General features: G+C 40.6%; 1 protein-coding gene across 3 annotated transcripts in view; it reads right to left on the reverse strand.

The window, feature by feature from the left end:
* Positions 1-17,808, reverse strand: part of ST7 (suppression of tumorigenicity 7) — a 139,968-nt gene that overhangs the window by 47,517 nt on the left and 74,643 nt on the right. For 2 of the 3 annotated variants that reach the window (XM_066183046.1, XM_066183047.1), the window contains exons 2-6: positions 16,022-16,104; positions 6,886-7,045; positions 2,719-2,773; positions 2,013-2,128; positions 776-851 (exon numbers count right to left, since the gene is read on the reverse strand). In XM_066183046.1, the coding sequence (XP_066039143.1) occupies positions 776-851; positions 2,013-2,128; positions 2,719-2,773; positions 6,886-7,045; positions 16,022-16,104 (490 nt within the window). Of the gene's footprint in view, positions 1-775; positions 852-2,012; positions 2,129-2,718; positions 2,774-6,885; positions 7,046-16,021; positions 16,105-17,808 lie in introns of those variants that run through there. The other variant, XM_066183048.1, reaches the window with a different exon arrangement.

Raw genomic sequence — 17,808 nt, forward strand, 5'->3', positions numbered from 1 at the left:
ATACTGATCTCCAGAGATCCTTGCTAACCTCAATCATTCTGTAATTCTGTGATTGTGAGTAGGACAGGCTTATAGCTCACTTTTTCTTTTTATGTTCCATGTTAAATCACTATACAAGAAGAAATAATTCTTTCTCTTCTGATGAAACACATGAAGGACAATCTGTAAAGCACCAGTTTATGGAATTCTAGAATGTAGGAATATCACTTCAGCAACCTAAAGGATTCCCTTTATGCATGTTAGCAACATTTATACTAGTTTCTATACCAGTAAATCGTCAAGGCAATGAGTTTATTGTGGGACCTCAAAATACTACATTTCGCATTGAAAAAATAAGTAACAGACTAAAGGACCAAAAGTCACAGCAAATTACATCATATTCTCTCATTCTATGAAATGAGTATTTCAGAACGTGTTTATGAGTCTCCTCTTTCTTGCTTCTATTCCTGACAACTGAGAAATCCAAAAGGGAACTCTCCATCCTGCAAATGCATATTTCATATGCTCATCAGGAGGTAACTTAATTACCATTTTTCTATGCTGTTCCAAAGCCTGCTGACATCAATGGGAAGACTCCCATTGTCATCACCACCCCAAGGATCTTCTGGGTAGCTAGCACAACACACAGCTGTGCTGTTTTCCTTCTGTTGTAGGCTTTCCTTTGACAGGCCTGTAATCATGGCTAAAAATTACTATAGAAAACCCCTGGCCTTAAAATATCATCAAATGGATTTTTGAAAGACAGAAAATAAATGTTAATGTTGTTGTCACTCACTCATTTAACTCCAAAGCTTCATGTGCTGCTGAAATTCGGGCTTGAGGGTTTCTCTCTCTCCAGGCTTTTTGCATTACTATTCAATAAACAAAGGAGAAAAGAGAAATATGAGTTATTAGAAGATTTAACAAGGAGAATCTACTGCACTGTAACAACAGAATTTACTGATCTCAGCCTAACTCACTACACAGCATTTCATACAGCTCAGTGATCATTCAAAAAGATACATAACAAACAGGACCATTTGTCCCAAATACTCAGTGTTTTTTCTTCTTTCATTTAACTAAACTTTTTTCTCAGAAGAAAGTCTGGCTGAGAGATCAGGCTCTCTGTACTGCCAAGTATAGAAGTGACAAGCAGCTACTTCCTCTTGGTGCAGTAGATTCCACAGCGATCAAAACAATAAAGGGATAGTTGGGATTCTTATTCTAGCTCCTTATTGTGCTGTTGCTTTGTGTAAATGCTAAACGGAAACAACTTCCAGGCTAGTATTACCACCTCATAATTACACCACTGAGTTCAGAAAATGGGATTCATTTTTATCGTGTGTCAAAAAACCACAATATGCTCTCCTATGTAACTATGCCTTTAGAATGGAGCAACCAACTCATAGTATCTCTCCCTTCCTAAGAAACAAAGATTTGTCTCTTCAGAGGCAAATTTTAACGACTGAAATAATTGTTGTACATTTTTAGTAGAATCAAAGTCTGCATGTGGACTTCACAGTGCAGGCTTAACACAACTAAAGCTGCTTATACAAATTTACTTTTAAATGTGCTGTTCCCATTTTTTACAGACCTTCTAACTACATAAGTGAATGAAATACAGGTCTCAAATTTTACATCAGCTCTCTCTCTTCTGTCACTGTACATGAAATAGAACCTGGATAATGCAACTCAACCTACTACACTGCAGCTGGAGGCTAATTAAGCTATATATGTTTGAAGCCACTGCATGAAAGAGAAGGAAAGGAACAAGCCTTTACACTTTTAAATGGTACTTTGAATGACTCCAGAAACACAGCAGAACAACACAGCAACATAAATTAGATTGTTTACATATACAGACACTTGTTCAGACCTGAAATTCTATAAATTCAACAATGGTTTCTCAGCACGATCAAACTTGCCTTTTCTTATCTATACAAAAAACCTGATGTCTCACTGCATTTTTCTTGCATCAGTTTAAATCAGCCATTATTCTAGTAGCAAAAGCATTTGTTCACAAGGTCTCTTACTAGCATCTGCAGGCCGTAAATGATCTGTGTCACACGTAAAGAACGTCTGATGGTCCTGTGCCGAAAGATTCATATCGTAGTAAGTCAAAGGCTCTCTCCCTGTCACCCATGTATACCTGCAAACATGCCAACAAGGAGACATTTGGGTTAATGAGGTCACACTTGGCAAAACTAATCCAGAAAAGAATCCTAGACCTTTGACATGGGCGTAGCCAAGTAAGTTCACCTGTCCAACCTTCTCACCAATACACACTGCATTTCACTGTGCTGTGATGGAGCAATGGCAGCTGAGCCTAAACTAATGAGGATGTTGAAAAGTCCACACTGGAACTTGGAAACACATATATTCAAATATCAGGACTCCATGAAACCTATATGGAATGCATTAAGTTTTTGGCTATAATGGATTTGAACAGAATTGCTACATTAACACCAGGTACAACACACTTAAGTCACTCCATTTTTTTTACAATGTTGCCAAGAACTGGAGAAATAACGAATATTAGAGAAATAAGAAAGTGCATCAGCATGAATTTAAATTCCTTTTAATTCAGAAACATTTTATGAATTACATAAAAACCTGACACGAGTGCATGTATCCACAGTTGATTTTGTTTTTCATCTCTTAAGTTAGATTAATGGAAAAGTACAGTTAAGCTCCTTAAGCCAGTACTGTGCCAGAAAACTGTAATTTTGTAGCACCTACCGATTATATTCAGCTCCTCTGAACAGATTTAAAGGATTTCGCCAGACTTTGCATTCTGTAAGAAGCAGACACACACATAAGGAATCTCTCCCAAATTACAATGGTACTTGAGGTTTATAAAAAACATAAGTTACCATACAATGAGCCTTACCAAATGGCTTGTTTTTTATAGGTGCAAATGCAAAAACCCGTCAAGAGCACTGAGATTAAGGTAATCAGACTGTTCTTTCTTTCTTAAATAATAATTTAATTATAGATTAGTGTCAACAAATGCAATCATTCCAGACAAATAACCACTAACAAAGCCCCAAATGCCACATGAAAAGATAATACTGATTAGTTCCAGGACTCACATTTACCATAATGCAGAATTGAAGAGGGAATCACACTGGGTTATTGCACTGAAAAACAGCAATTAACTTGGTCCCTATGGACTTGTTATTTCTCCAGAAAAACATCAGTGTCCAGTTAATGCTATAAATCACTGTGAATCTCAGTTACAGTTGCCCAATTTAATTCCTCCTTAGTAAGAATCTATGGAAACATCTGCTGATCTTACTTAAGATAGCAGCAGATGCTAAAATTGATTGGCAGAGAAAAGTTGATTGGCATTGCATAGGTTTCAGAAAATTAAAAACATTTTATAAATTTCCCTTGGGGGAAAAACTGAATTTTTCACACTACAAGAAATAAGAGATATGGAAATCAACAACATAATTTAAAGCAAAAAATTGAAAAATATAATCAAATTGTACAACCTTTGAAACAGTGAGGTCTTGATTCTGGCTTTTCCTTTCATTTAACACCAGATTTATTCTCTTAATTACAAAAAAGACAATTCACTCCAGCGAAGGTGAGACCAGAATAAACCTCACTATTTGCACAAAGACTCACTGAGAGGCAGCATGTCACTCCATCTCAGATCTGCTACTGGTGCTCTGCAAAAAATCATCACTAGCACTGGCCCTCCAACATTCCACAGGGTGATTTCCACGAAAAATGTTAACCAGCACATTTCTCCCTATGAATTGTTGTGACATCATTTCTAAATCAAACCAATAGTTTTCTGGTAGACTGTTGAGGCAGAAGGGTATCTTTATGGTAACAATATGCCTGTTCCGTTAAAAAAAGCCCAGTCCTCCTCTTTTCTCATGGACATAGCTCCCACATCTGAGTATGGGGCTACAGTGGCATGAACAGAAAGCATTTTACAGAAACTCTTTGCAGAAACAGAAAGATACTCTCAGCAACACAGAAACTAGTCAAGTGGAATAGGTGGGCCCTCAGTTTGCTGTGTTCCCCCAGCAAGTGCATGGAACAGCCACAGGAACAGGCAGACTTTAGGGAAGAGTGTGTCTTTCAAGTACCCATTTCAGCAGGCAGCTAATATTAGAAACTTCCACTGGTTTATTCAGCAGAAGTACTTGACTGACATTCAGCTGTGCTCTGTTTTGCAGCCAGAAGGTATGGCTGTTTGACAAGCTTCAATCTGACAGTTTTTACATAATATGACTTTCAAAGCATTGCAAATATTAAACCAACAACAGACTCCTCAATTCCAGAGGTGTAATTCAATGTGTTAACTTACTCTGTTTGCAACCAATGAGATTAGGTAGCAACTATGCAACTGCAGTGACACTTTTTGTTCATCTTACTGGAATTCAAGTGGTTACGCTTTATCCAAAGCATGAAAAATTCTGGCACTGTAGCAGGGAAAGGTTGAACTTGGGAACAAAAAGGGGAGGTAAAGAAGGCCTTTAATTACCACCTTCATTTTCTGGGGATGTCTTGGCATCTGTGTGGCTAGTCAAACACGGTGTTCTCTTGTTCCTTTTGTCTTGGTATCTGCTAACTCCATGGCCTCAGTACAACATCATTTTCCCTATCTTTTGAAAGACAGAGGTATCTACTGCAACATTCTACCACAGTCAAACATCTACAAAGGAACACATGGTGAGCCAAGAGGAAAAGCCATCTCCATCTCATTGGATAGCAAAAGAACTATCGCAGTGTTAATGCATGGTAAACCAAAAGGGTTGCCTCTTCTGTTACTTTACAAACCAGTAACATAACTATGTCCTTATTTTAACCTTTCAGAGACTTTTTCAATGATCACTTTTGGAACACTGATACCTTTCTGAAGGCACTAATAACAGGCTATCCATACAGACACACTGTCCAGTGACACCGAGAGCCCCAGCTCAGTGTCAATGCACTGAAAGCAAACACGCTCCTTGACTGTTTCTTTATATCAGAAAAGTCAAGATGTGTGAACCTCATTAGTCAAAATACTGTGCCTTCTGTTTTAAAATGACAGGAATTATCTCAAAGCGCTGAAGTGTGATTGAGCACACTGATGAGTGCACACAGGTGTTTCCAAGCCATCCCATGCTTTCTGCCAGTTCACCCAAATTTAATACCCTGGACCATGCAGTGCTGCTATTCACAGCCTCTCTTCAGATGAGAAAGACAACAGCTGAATTTGCTGTGCTATATGGAGGTTACCTTAAGTAGACTTACTCAGTAAATTAAAAGGCTTTGTGAGCCCACTTATATTATTTAACATGTAAGTTCAGAGCTAATTTTGATTTGCCTGTTTTCACACACACTGATGAGTAGACATAGAAATTTGCCAGGTACAGATATAGGCAGCTCAGCTGTGGAACAATGTTTTCTCTGTAAGTGAGGTTTTTTTCTTTTCATTCCCTTTTCTTCACTTGCAAATTTTGATATATTCTAAAAGCCTGCACATGAAATAAATTCAATAAAACCATAGTTGATTCCAGGTGCACATCCCTAATTAACTTCCAATATTAAGATTATGGCCTGTAAGCCAAGCTAGGACAGAAACAGATTAGCTTCTTTTAACAGATGAGGAACACAAGTCCAGATGCTCCTGCCCTGACTTTAACAGTAAGTATCTCCCACTCAAGCCAGAAGCAATAGCATATCAGCATTTTCATCACTCATGGGCTGAGTTTTCAATTTATTCTCCCCAGGCAGCCAAGTCACCCAAGTAGGGAGACAAGTTCCCATGCGGCTCCTTCAGTCCACAAATTTCAGTGCTTGGGGGGCTGATTCATTTTAGGCAGGCTGGCCTGTCTCTCAGAGGAACCTGGCCTAAGGTGCCTCAGGCTTGAATGGCTTAGGGTCAGACAAGTTCACTCCTTGCAGGAGCTGTGAATGCCTGGAAGCTTGTAAAGATCAGGCCATAAATGCCTGAAATCATGCTTCCTAAACCGGAGGCCTTTTAAAGAAGCCTGACTATGTTAGGACTTGCCCAGTATCACAGATCAAAGCCGTAGCAGAGTCAGGAACCTAACAAGCCCTTAAGCTGTTAAAAGTCACTATGCTTCCACTAACTAAGGTAAAATCCAAATGTTGTTTACATACTAATTACATTATCTAAAAAAAAATTGATGCAAAACCAGATGAACATTTCTGACTTCTTCGTCTGATTGTTTTTTTAGCAACTTCGTTATTACTCAAAATTATTTCAGTAAAAATACTACCTGCCTTTAGAATCACAGAATCAGACAACTGGTTGAGCTGGAAGGGACTACAGCGGTTCACCTCATCCAACCTCCTTGCTCAAACAGGGTCATCCCAGAGCACATGGCAGAGGATTGCATTCAGACAGTGATAGAGTATCTCCAGGGAGGGAGACTCCACAGCCTCTCCGGGCAACCCGTTCCAGTGCGTGGTCACCTGCACAGCAAAGAAGTTGTTCCTCACATTCAGGTGGAATATGAGGAGTATTCCTGTGCAACAGTTTCTGCCTACTGCTTTTTGTCCTATTGCTCGGCATCACTGAACTCCATCCCTTTGACACCCTCTCTTCACGTGGACATTTATGAGGTCCCCTGTCAGCTGTCTCTTTTCGAGGCTGAACAGGCCGGGCTCCCTCAGCCTTTCCTCGTAAGAGACGCTCCAGCCCCTAAATCATCTTCGCAGCCCCTCCGCTGGGCAAAGGACACTGCAGACGGGGCACGTGCAATTTCGTGGGGTTTTCAGAACAAAAGGAGAAAACTAACGCATTAACTAATTTTGCAGCCCAAGCAAAACTCGCCGCGTGAATCCGGAAGGCTGCAATTAGCAATTAAGGAGGCAGCTCCGCCTTTTCCCTGAGCGCAGCAGGATGCCGAAGGCGGGCGCGGCGCCGCTCACCTGAGACGCTCTGGCGGTTCGAGTCCGCGTCCCCGCCGGCGGCGCTGGCGGTGCTGGGCGCGCTGTTGTCCACCCCGCCCAGCAGGGGGCGCAGGTGGCTCACCGAGACCTGCTCGATGAAGGAGGTGCCGTACTTGCGGAAGTACCACCACTCGAAGATCTGCAAGGCACACACACGCCGTCAGGGCCGCCGGCCTCCGCCCGCTGCTCCGCCCGCCCCCGCCCCTCAGCGCGCCGGGCGAGGCGGCGGCTGCGGCCGCCCGCGGCCTCCTGCCCGCGTCACCCCCGCCCGAGCACACGGGGATGTTAAACGGGACCCAAGTTTAGGTGGATAATGTCAAATCTTGTCAGCGCGATTAGTTTTGTTTTAAAATACCCTCAAATTATTTCCGCTGTTAGGCCTCTTTCCTTAAATTGACTTCTAGAACAGGCCCCCCCCCCCCCCCCCCCCCGGCAATGCCCCATTCGGGCCGGTATCAGCCAGGCCGGTAGGATGCTGCAGTCGGGTGAATCCGCCTCGCCTTGCCCCAGCTCCCTCTGCAGCCCAGAGAATGAGGAAAAGCAGATTTGCTTTTTTTGATTGTTTCCCCAGTAAATGCTTCCAAAGACATTCACTGAATTTAATTTTTAAAAAATGTTAAAAATGCGAAACAAACTCCAGGAAGCTGAATCCTGTTCCTTTTAGGATTTTTTTCCTCCCTAGCTGAACTGTGTTTTATTTTGTTTGGCTGACTTGGGCTGACTGAATTAATTTTATTTTCAGGCATTTGGTTGAGCTAGCAAATCAGAGAAAAAAAAAATTATTTAGAGAGCTCGACTTGGAAAATAATTTCACAGCTGAAGAGAACACCTTGAAATTGAAATTATACACATAAACATGTTTCTGTGGTATTTTCATAAAAAATATATTACTCGGTAAGAATACACATATTTCAGGAAACCACAAAAACCTGGAAATGAAGACTATTTCATATAAATATGGAAAAGGTTTAGACTGTAAAAATTGTAAAGAAACACAAGCTTATAATGAATGGGTAAGTTGCACTTGAATCATCACCCAAACATCTACACACCAAAAGCAAATCTAAGGAGTTTTGAGAAATTTGGCAGGACTTTGTTATACTGATTGCACTAAAAATAGGGAACAGACAGTCTCTGCTCTTCCCATTTTCCTCGGTCTCCCCATGTGTTACACCAGTGCTGAAAGCTTTGATAAAATCTCTTCTTACTAGGCACAATCAACAATAAGGGAAAGGATTGTGTTCACATCTTCGTCACCATCAGTGTGCTGTTGGGCACGTTTTGGTGGGTCAGCCAATAGACAGCAGGCTCTGGAAGGCCTCCTCAGGGTCTGCCTGCTCCAGAAAAGTTCAGGCCAGGCTTCACACACTTCTTCTTTCAATATTTTTTTTATTTTTTATGTTCTCTTGACCTCTTTATGTAGTTGAAATGACTTCTGTCTCCATGAGATTGGACTGTCCGTGGACAAGACACACTTTTAACCCCAGCCCCCTTAAAGGAGGGGGAAATAAATTTTCTGAGATAGAAGGAAAATGTTCCTCTCCAAAACATGCTCCCAATGCATTCTGCACTGGGGCTCCCCCTGAATTAAAATGTGTTGTTAAAGCATCTAGAGGATTCATATGGAAGGACTCTATCTGCATAGGAGTGAAAGGGAATGAAGCTGGTGCCTACTTGAGACTAGTTCACACAAGACTGTGTGGCAGCTCTGGAGATCACTCCCCAAAACAATCTAAAGGCATTTCTAAGAGACATCAACAAGAGCAAATGGAGCAGGCTGATGGGGAGAAGACAGAAGGACTATGTGAACACATAGCATTTGGGAAGCTAAACAGATGATCACAGAGAAACCAGAGCATTAACATACTCAGATCTTTTGTGAACTCTTTCCCACGCAAGTCACCAAAACCCCACACAACCTGGACAGCTGCTCCTTACACAGACTCTGAGGTGCATTTGCCACTGTTCTGGTTCCACTGGCGCGTGCCTGCAGCAGCAGCCAGGTGGGAATGCCAAGTGCCCAGGACAGAATGCTGATGCAGTGTCACTGAACACTTGTTCCACATAGGCTTCCCCAGGCATGCATCACTGCCTCTTAATGCTGGAGATGGTGGACAGGGAGCTGGCACAGGTGTGTCAGCTTTGGTTTTGGCTGCTCTCATGCTTTTTTTAGGCACACCACACTTTTTAAAGAGGTTAAAGTTTGTATCTTACGATTTAAGAGAGCATCATGAGCATGTGGCTGGCCATAAGAGAAAGGTGATGCCGTAAGATAAAGTCATAGATCTGCTGTGAACATCTGTTTCTGTTCTGTCTTTGAAAACCTTGGAACAAATCAAGGCACAAAAGCCACAGTTCTACCTGTCCAAATTCTCAGAGAGAGAGGGCGTTAGGAATGAAAGATTATAGTGTTGCACTGAGGCAAGGGACACTCAGTAAGAATTTTACTATAGTGTAAGTCAGGGACTCAAGTACAGCTGCCAGACTGGCCGTGCAAAACTCAGACCATATCTAACAAGCTTTGTACTTTCTCTAAGAGAGGAAAAAAAAAAAGGTTTTGCAAAATGTGCTAATAAATTCCTGCTCATTATTTCAATCATGATAAGATTTTAGATGAGGTCAGTAAAACCCAGAGAGAGTGAGCAGCACAAAAGCACACTTGAGCCCACTTGTCCTGCACAAATGTATACCAGCTGGAAAGCTGTCACACTGAATTTCAATGAAACTGAGGGGACAATTACAAAGAATGTACATATATATATAAATGTAGTCTCTGCTACAGTTCAGCTGAGTGACAGAAACTTGCTCAAATGTGACACAGCTGTATGCCTGCCTCCTTAGACTTACAAATACATTAATTATTTTTAAAAGTGGCATTAAAGCTCATAAATTGTTTAAGGCAGCTTTGAAAAATACTTGCTATGTTGAATGAATCCAATGCCAGGAAACATCAGTCAGATCTCAATTCATACAGTCTCTTAGAAAGTAAAGCCATAAATCATCATCATCATCATCATGAGCCTTTGCTTGGAGTGATTTGTTCAGCATGTATAAGGAGGTAATCTGTAATTTGGTGCTTAAGTCAAACCAATTCTCTTTAGGGAATTTTTGCATCTTTCTCAGACAGTGTCATCTGGTTTGAAACCTGATTTCTATAAATCAAATTTGACTTCTAACTGCATCATCAACTTTGAAGGCCACGTGAAGTCAACAATCTTTTGACAGTTCAGCAGATGAGAGATCATCTGATAGAATAAACTACTATAAAGATGAATTACTCACTGACAGAGATGTGAAGTAGAGAGGAAATTAATCAGAAAGGTTAATTTCTGCACCACTTCTGAAAGAAAAAGCCACCTCATTTCTCCTCTCAGTGGGAGGGAAGCTCATTTCCACAGATGTCCCCTTCACAGCAATTGACAAACTTGGGGGTCTTTCTAGTTGGTGCCTATGCTTTCAAATTAGAACAGGATCAAACATGTCCAAACCCTCAAGGGATTTTTGGGACCATAATGTTCACAAGGGGCAAGTTAAAACGCTGTTCTGAACATTTCCAGCTTTGTGTGTTAAGAAATGTAAATTAAGAATTTTTATTTTTTTTATCTGGTATAAGTATTGCCTAATATAAGAGCATGTGATTTTGGAAATGCTGTCTTCTTCATACACTTCTCTTCCCCTGTGCAATGAACATGGTATAGTCATCCTCTTTCTTATATCTGCCCTCACACACAAACAATCCCAGATAATTTTACTTATCTCTGTAGCAACGAATCTATTCTGCATCACTTGGCTATCAGATCTGATCTTCCTGCAGTTTTTCAGAACAGATATTCCATTATATATGCATCAGTTCACAAGGGATGGTTTTGGTGGTGGTTCTCACCGGACCAAGGAGCAATATCTATCAATGATTTGAATTGTGCTTTTCTGTTTCTCATATGTGAGACAGGCATCCTGTCTTAGAGCAAACACCGTCATTCCCTCCTAGTGTCCGTGTATGGAGTCTTCAACAGAAACAGTAAAGGATTTCATTTCCCAGCAACCTCCACAGCTCAGATTTCTCTTTCAGCCTTCTAATGAGACTTTCAGGTCTCAGAGGGGTAGATTTGGAGTACTCTTCAACCAATCTAATGGATTTAAAAGAAACCTACTCTCTGGAGGAACAGCATAGTGATAGCAAGACTTGATTCCATGGCTAAGCCTATTTTATAAATAAAAGGGACCACAGCGCAGGTTTGGCTCAAGTAATCCATGCTGTTTGTTTGCTAGCACACTACCTGGCCTGTGTCAACTCTCCCAGGCAATGACTGCAAATGTTCTATGTGTATTACAGCCCAGGGGGTGTTTCCAGTAACAGTATGGAAAAGGTCATCCATGTTTTGGAAGGCAAGAGTGTTTATCCATATGAGTGTGAGTATACAATGCTACTTGCCTTCCAACAAAGCAAGCTGCTGGTGTTTTATTTAGCTGTTACTGGTAGCCAGTGACTCCAGGAGATCCTCCAGTTCTCCCATCTTGGATCTAGGAAACAGCATGCCTCTGCTGAGTGTCCTTAATGACAGTCTTGAAGGATAAGCACCTCCATTCCTTCTGGATTAAATACACCCACTCAGCATCCTCTTAGACTCTGCTCCTGGTTACTGAACCTGCATTTGTCTTATCTCAAAGAGACAGCAGGAGAACATACATGCAGTGCTGGTAGGCAGCATATTAAAAATAAAAAGCTATTTACTTCATCCACCTCCGGAAATACAGAAACACAAAAGAAAATAATAGATTGCCTGGATTAAGTGTATTAGTTCTCTCAACACTGTGTAGACCCCACCAAGTTACAATACCATTTTCTTGTCTGTGGACTGGGTTCCAATAGATCCTTCCTCTCTCATCTGCTCCTTGGCAAGGTTTCCACTCTCTTAGGAACTCCCTTCAATGGTTCTGCCCTTCCTGACCTGTGAGCCTTCTCTGAGCAGAGCAGAAACTCAATCGTTACCATGTATTGCTTTTCAGCCCTCCCTGCACAACTGTCAGACTTTGACAGGATCTGTGGCAGCACCCAGAACTCAGTCACCCTCCTGCCCCTCTGCAGCAGACTACACAAATGTAGTGAAACAAGCAGATCAATTAGTATCTGCAGAAAATAAGACAAATCCTGTGCTACTCAGGTCCTCTCTCAGACTTCCTGTACTGGTACCATTGGCTACAAGAGGCTGTGACTCTGGCAGTACACTACATATCTGGGTAGTAGCAAACAGCCTAGCTGCTCAATGCTAGGCAGTGTGTAGACTCATGCTCTACCTCAGCAGGCTGCCCTTCTAATTCTTACATCTGAAAGGCCTGGTATTTATTCATTGCAGAATGTTTTTCATTGTGTAGCAGCAGACACTTACTACTGTCCCAAGCTCAGAAGTAGAATAACAAGGAATTCTTAGTAGAGATTTAAGTCTGAGGTTCATTTCTACCTGTGCTTTGTTAGAACTCAGACTCTATCAGTTTGCAGTGCAAGTACCTCACATACTTGCTGAGCAACTCTGGTGATAACTGTATGTTAAATATGTGGCTTTATTTAGAAATCTCAGTGGCATTTACATAGTTCTAGTTCACAGCATTTACTGGATGTCAGGTGTGTTTCATGACAGTTTTATTACTCTGCCTGTGGAAAACCTCAGCCTCCCTCCCAGACATGGAATACAATGCAGCTCATTGTATTCTGTGAGACAGCACACTGTATTTTACTGGATTAAAGGTAACTGTGGTGGAATCACAGTTTCCAATACAGTACTTCTAATGCAACTGTGGACTAAATCTTGTTCTTATTTTTGATGCCTACAACAGTGCATGGATGAAGAGAATATATGCTAAATTGTTAATTTTTAACTATGTGCTGTAGTCAAGTAATTGTTATGGAAAATGCTTGAGATAGAAAAGTATTTTCTGTACAGTTCTGACCTATAAGAAAAAAGGTCTGAAATCCTTGTTTCAATTCAGTCACGTTGCCTATAGCAAGCTCAGAATTTTAACTAAAGAATTAAAACAAAGTAAGAGACAAAATAAGACAGGAGTGTAGTGTTTTGCAAAGGAGTAATGTAGTATTCAACTGACCAAAGCTGAACTTTGCAGTCATTGTTTCATGACTCAAACATGAGTTAGAAAAAGAAATCACTTTCCCATCAGTTACCACACATATGAAATTATGGAATTTTCCATTATTTCATAACCTGTGGTGCTGTGATTTCTCCTTCTGATTAGGAACTGCAGCCAACTGATAATGGAAAGAAATCTGCCAGCCCATATGGTGGAAAATTTCAAGCAATAATAGTACATCTAGCCTAAAAAGTACCCCAGTAATACAGATTTGACAAGAGAATGTTTATTTCATGAAAAAACTTCACTTTATACCATTACAGGACTAATAATCCTTTAGAAATGATGATGCTGTGTAGTCTGATGTAAGTGTGTGGAGTGTGTGGCAATGTGGGCAATTCATCGTGTTACTGGTCATGGTAAACAGCATGTAAAACAGGGCCACTAGTAAACAGCAAGATTAAGAAATAATTAATCTGAAACATACTTGGGCTAATGACAGGCTAGCACTGCCTCACTAGAACTTAATCAGCTGTCTTTTCTGATGTGCGATCTGTTCAGCATCCACTTTCTTGTTTCCATGACCACATCTGCTTAGTTCTTTTTCCATTATCAAATTTACAGAAAACATGTTCCTCTCAGCACAGACACTGGTCCCTACAAACTAGGGTTCCTGGCTGTTACCTGTCTGGCCTATATACCTTTTTCACATTTAGGAAGGTGCCATATGAACAGCAAACAACTGACAGCAGTACTGAAGATTTAAAAAAAAAAAAAAAGCTTTCAGTCTGATTTCTGTGTGTACACCTCCATCAACTCACTGTTTCCTCAACTTGTTCATAATGGACTTTCTCATGCAATACTAAGGGATTTCTTTTGATTAAGGCTCAATCTGATTTCTTAATGAAAGGTTTCTATTCATGTCCTTTTGCCCCTTCTCCATATCATAAGTCTTGAGTTTGTCTTGCCACTTCCTTCTTGTGCTTCCCATCGAAGTACAGGACTAAGAAATTTCTTGCTCACAAGTCACCTGCTGAGATCATTCCTCAGAAATTGCCTTCAAGACTAGAGTATAAAATGTACCTACATTCACAGTGATGAGTTTAGTTCCACATAAATTAGTCACTCTTCAAAGTTTTTATTCCTGTTTGGTTCTGTAAAGTAATTCAATAGGGCAAAAAATAAACTGTCTTTGTCTTGTCACCTCTCCCTGCTGTCTTTGCCCTCTAGCAACAAATACAGAACTGTGTCTGTGAAACCCATGTTATTTCTCTCAATCCTTCTCATCTTGGTGGTAGGGCCCAGCATTTTCTTCCTTCTGAGTGACAGTGTTGAATGTAACATTATTTTCCACCTGTCCATTTAAGTGAGTTCTGCTGAATTGAACCCAAGTCTTACAGGTCTGGCTCCTGCTCCTATTCTGAAAGTTCTGTTGATCTCTCTGGAGCTCCGTCATGTGCTTTGGGGCTCAATCCATATAGGATTGATGAATGCCCAAGGTGCAGACATTAGTTAATTGCCTTCTGCTATGAGGAAACTCAGAGCAAGACACAGCAGCGGTGCACCTGCTGCTTTATACTTGAAATCGCTAAGTGATGAGAGTCTCACAGGAATTAAGCAGTCAAGGATGCCATTTGTTTATCTACATCGACTACAGGCAATGTGGAAGTGAGAGGTGCAGATTTGCCAAACCAAACTGATAGTGTTCGGTTAAGATCCTGGTTGCTTTCAGGTTTCTCTGAGATTAGTGGATCTGAGGTGATGTGAACCAGCCTCTAGCTATGTTTCTCTCTCTCTCCTCTTTCCACTTGCCACTACAATAGCTTACACTTGGTCTCATCCCAGTTCCATGCCTAGTTTGGTATGGTATGGGAGGGTATAGAGCTTGTATACAGCAGATTTTTAAAGTGTACAACTTGAAGGAACAAGACTAAAACAAAGGCAACCATTCCCTGAGGAGGGGAAGTGGAGAGGGAAGGGCTGATCTCTTCTTCTGGCAATCTAGAGACAGGTCACATGGGAATGGTTCAAAGCTGTGACAGGGGACGATCAGACCAGACATTAGGAAGAATATCGTTACTGAGAAAGTGGTCGAACATTCGAACAGGATTCCTTGAGAGGTGGTGGATGCCCCAGGCCTGCCAGTGCTTAAGAGGCATTTGCAGAATGCCCTCAATAACGTGTTTTAACTTTTGGTCAGCCCTGAAGTCATCAGGCAGCTGGACTAGAGGATCATTATGTTCTGTTCTGTGTTGTGCTACACTGTTCACTTGTGTAAGCAGTAAGCCAGCTCTCAGCAGTGAGGAAACAAGAACAGACCACATACAATAATATATATGTACACCCGGTTAATCCATATCTTTTTAATCTCCATTTGTTTCTATGAAGATATTTAATAAAATTCAGAGCAAATGCTCTGCTTTGGACTCCTGCATTGTGATAGAATTATGATTCACTCCACTGCATCAATTTGCATGAAGAAACCCTTAAGAATCACATATGGGAGGAGGTGTTTTTAAATGGTTTAAAAATACAGACATTTAAGCAAATAGGCAGATATATACTGGGAAAGATTCTAGAAGTGAAGATCTGAAATATTTATCTCTTGGAATCCTGGCACCAGAACTGGTGTTTCTCTAGTTAAGTCCTGCTGTATCTTTCTGAAAGGACCACGCTAAGCTAAGATAGTTGGTACCTTTCCTGGTCTTCCTTTTATTGCCCTTTTCCATTTCTGTAGTACTTGTCAAGGAAAGCACTTAATGTGCAAACACTTGTTAAGAAATACTGTAGGGTTGTTAGTGAGTCACACTGTTCTTCAAGGCTTTTTTTCTTTTAAGATACAGCACTGAAACCTCTTTTTTTTCTTTTTCATTTACAGAGAAATAGATATACAAATAAAGACAAATTTTATGTGCTACAGAACTCTAAGGTTACAGAAGAAAAAAAGATACCTATTAATCTGCATGAAGCCCAAAATACAATTCTGGATATCAAAATAAAATTCTGAAGTGATATTTATAGATGTAGTACTTACCAAAATAAGTCCCGAGATTAATGAGGATGTGCCTGTCAGGGCAACATAGAACTTGGGGGTTAATGTGTTCAAAAACATACTCACTGAAAAAGAAAAGAGAGGACACCATGAGTACAAGAGCAGGACATGTTCTCCACATGTTCCTTCCTCCTCCCAACTGCAGGTAAGTTATTACCTTAGCTTAGACAAAAAAGACAGTTAAAATAACATCCTGTCGCATCTGCCTAAATGCAATAACGTAGAGCATTAGACTGCCACATGCAGAATTTTGTTTTCACAACAAAGTCAATCACAAGGCATTAGAAAACAGTTGCACACGTCTGGGACTTTCCTATTTCAGTCAGTGCTCCACTGACATAGAGTTTAGGATTCCCCATGGAATATGGAAAACATTTTATTACATGCCTTCGCTACTCCATTGCAGTTAGAAATCTTGGAAGTCTATCTCAATGTCCTGCATTCAAAATTGTCTCAACATCCTGTAGATCTTGATGGAAGTTTTTTTAAGCTTTTTACTTCTCACTACCTTGGTTCCTCACTTAAAAAGTAGAAGATAATGGCATTTTCCTAATTCAGTCTACTGCTCCAAAGCTGGTGAACCACCCAGTGTGACAACAGTGAATAAGTGATTAGAAAAAGACCTAACTAGCTTTCTGTTAGGAAGGGGTGAAAATCTTGATAGTTGTCTAGATTATCTGAAATCTAGGGCAGAAGCGAAGTCAGATGAGCAATTCCAGCTGTATGGGCTTTTGGAAATCCAAAGGGCTTTTCTGGTCATATCCCATCTTGAAAGCTACTGAGAAAAATCACCAGGTGCTCATGCTCATCCCCCACAAAAAAACTCCTATGGCTGGCCTTAAGAGAATAAAATATTCCAGGTTTTTGATGACTCTACAGAAGCTGCCAGAGAGAACTGGAGTTCTAAATTCTAGATGTTTAAAGAAAACCCAACTTTCCATCACTTCCACCTTCCACAAATGAAAACATTCTGTATGAAACCACATAAAGGGTAAGAATACCCTCTGTAAACAACCCTGCTGCTCTCAACCAGTGCCAAAGAATTTCTCAAGCACATATACATTTGTGTATATACACGCACATATATATTTTTATATGTACATGTATCCAGGACTGGGGAGGGAACTGACGATTGTTTAGCAGGTAAATTTAAAAGGCTTGTAGCAGAGTACTAGTCATTAAAAACATTGATAAAAGACCTGTAGGTGTGAGGCCCTCAGTTCATTTCTGTTCTCTTTAGAAATAACACCTAGCAGAAATTAAATAATACAAAGCCAAAAAATGAAGAGGAGACAACAACAGCAGAATACAAACCATCAAACATATGATTCACTTTCCATGACCAATAAAAAAAAAAAAATCCAGAAATGCATCACTAAAAGAGATTAAAACCCTGCAATTCAGCCCCTTTTTTCAGGTTTTGGCTGCTTATTTTCTGTGTTCTTTTTCATGAAGAAGCCATAAAGTGTTAAAATGAAACTGTCCTTTCCTAGTCCACTGGAGTGGCATTAAGCACCAAGCTGATATAGTAAAGAATAAATCTGGTGGTTTTTAATGCCATTGTACATTTTCTCTCCTAAATGCATTGGATACCAGATTCTCAGCTAGCGTAAATCAGCATCACATCCTTAAAACTGCTGTGTGCAAGACAGCTACACTGTCTCAATCCTTCCTCTTTTCCCTTTCCTTTCCTGTTCTGTCCTGTCCAATAAAAGAAGACTTTGAAATAGTAGTCCCTGCTTTCTTCAGCCACAGCACCTACTAAGTAG

Source organism: Chamaea fasciata, unplaced genomic scaffold (assembly GCF_029207755.1).
Source record: "Chamaea fasciata isolate MVZ Bird 193981 ecotype frontalis unplaced genomic scaffold, bChaFas1.0.hap1 SCAF_5, whole genome shotgun sequence".
NCBI lineage: Eukaryota > Metazoa > Chordata > Aves > Passeriformes > Sylviidae > Chamaea > Chamaea fasciata.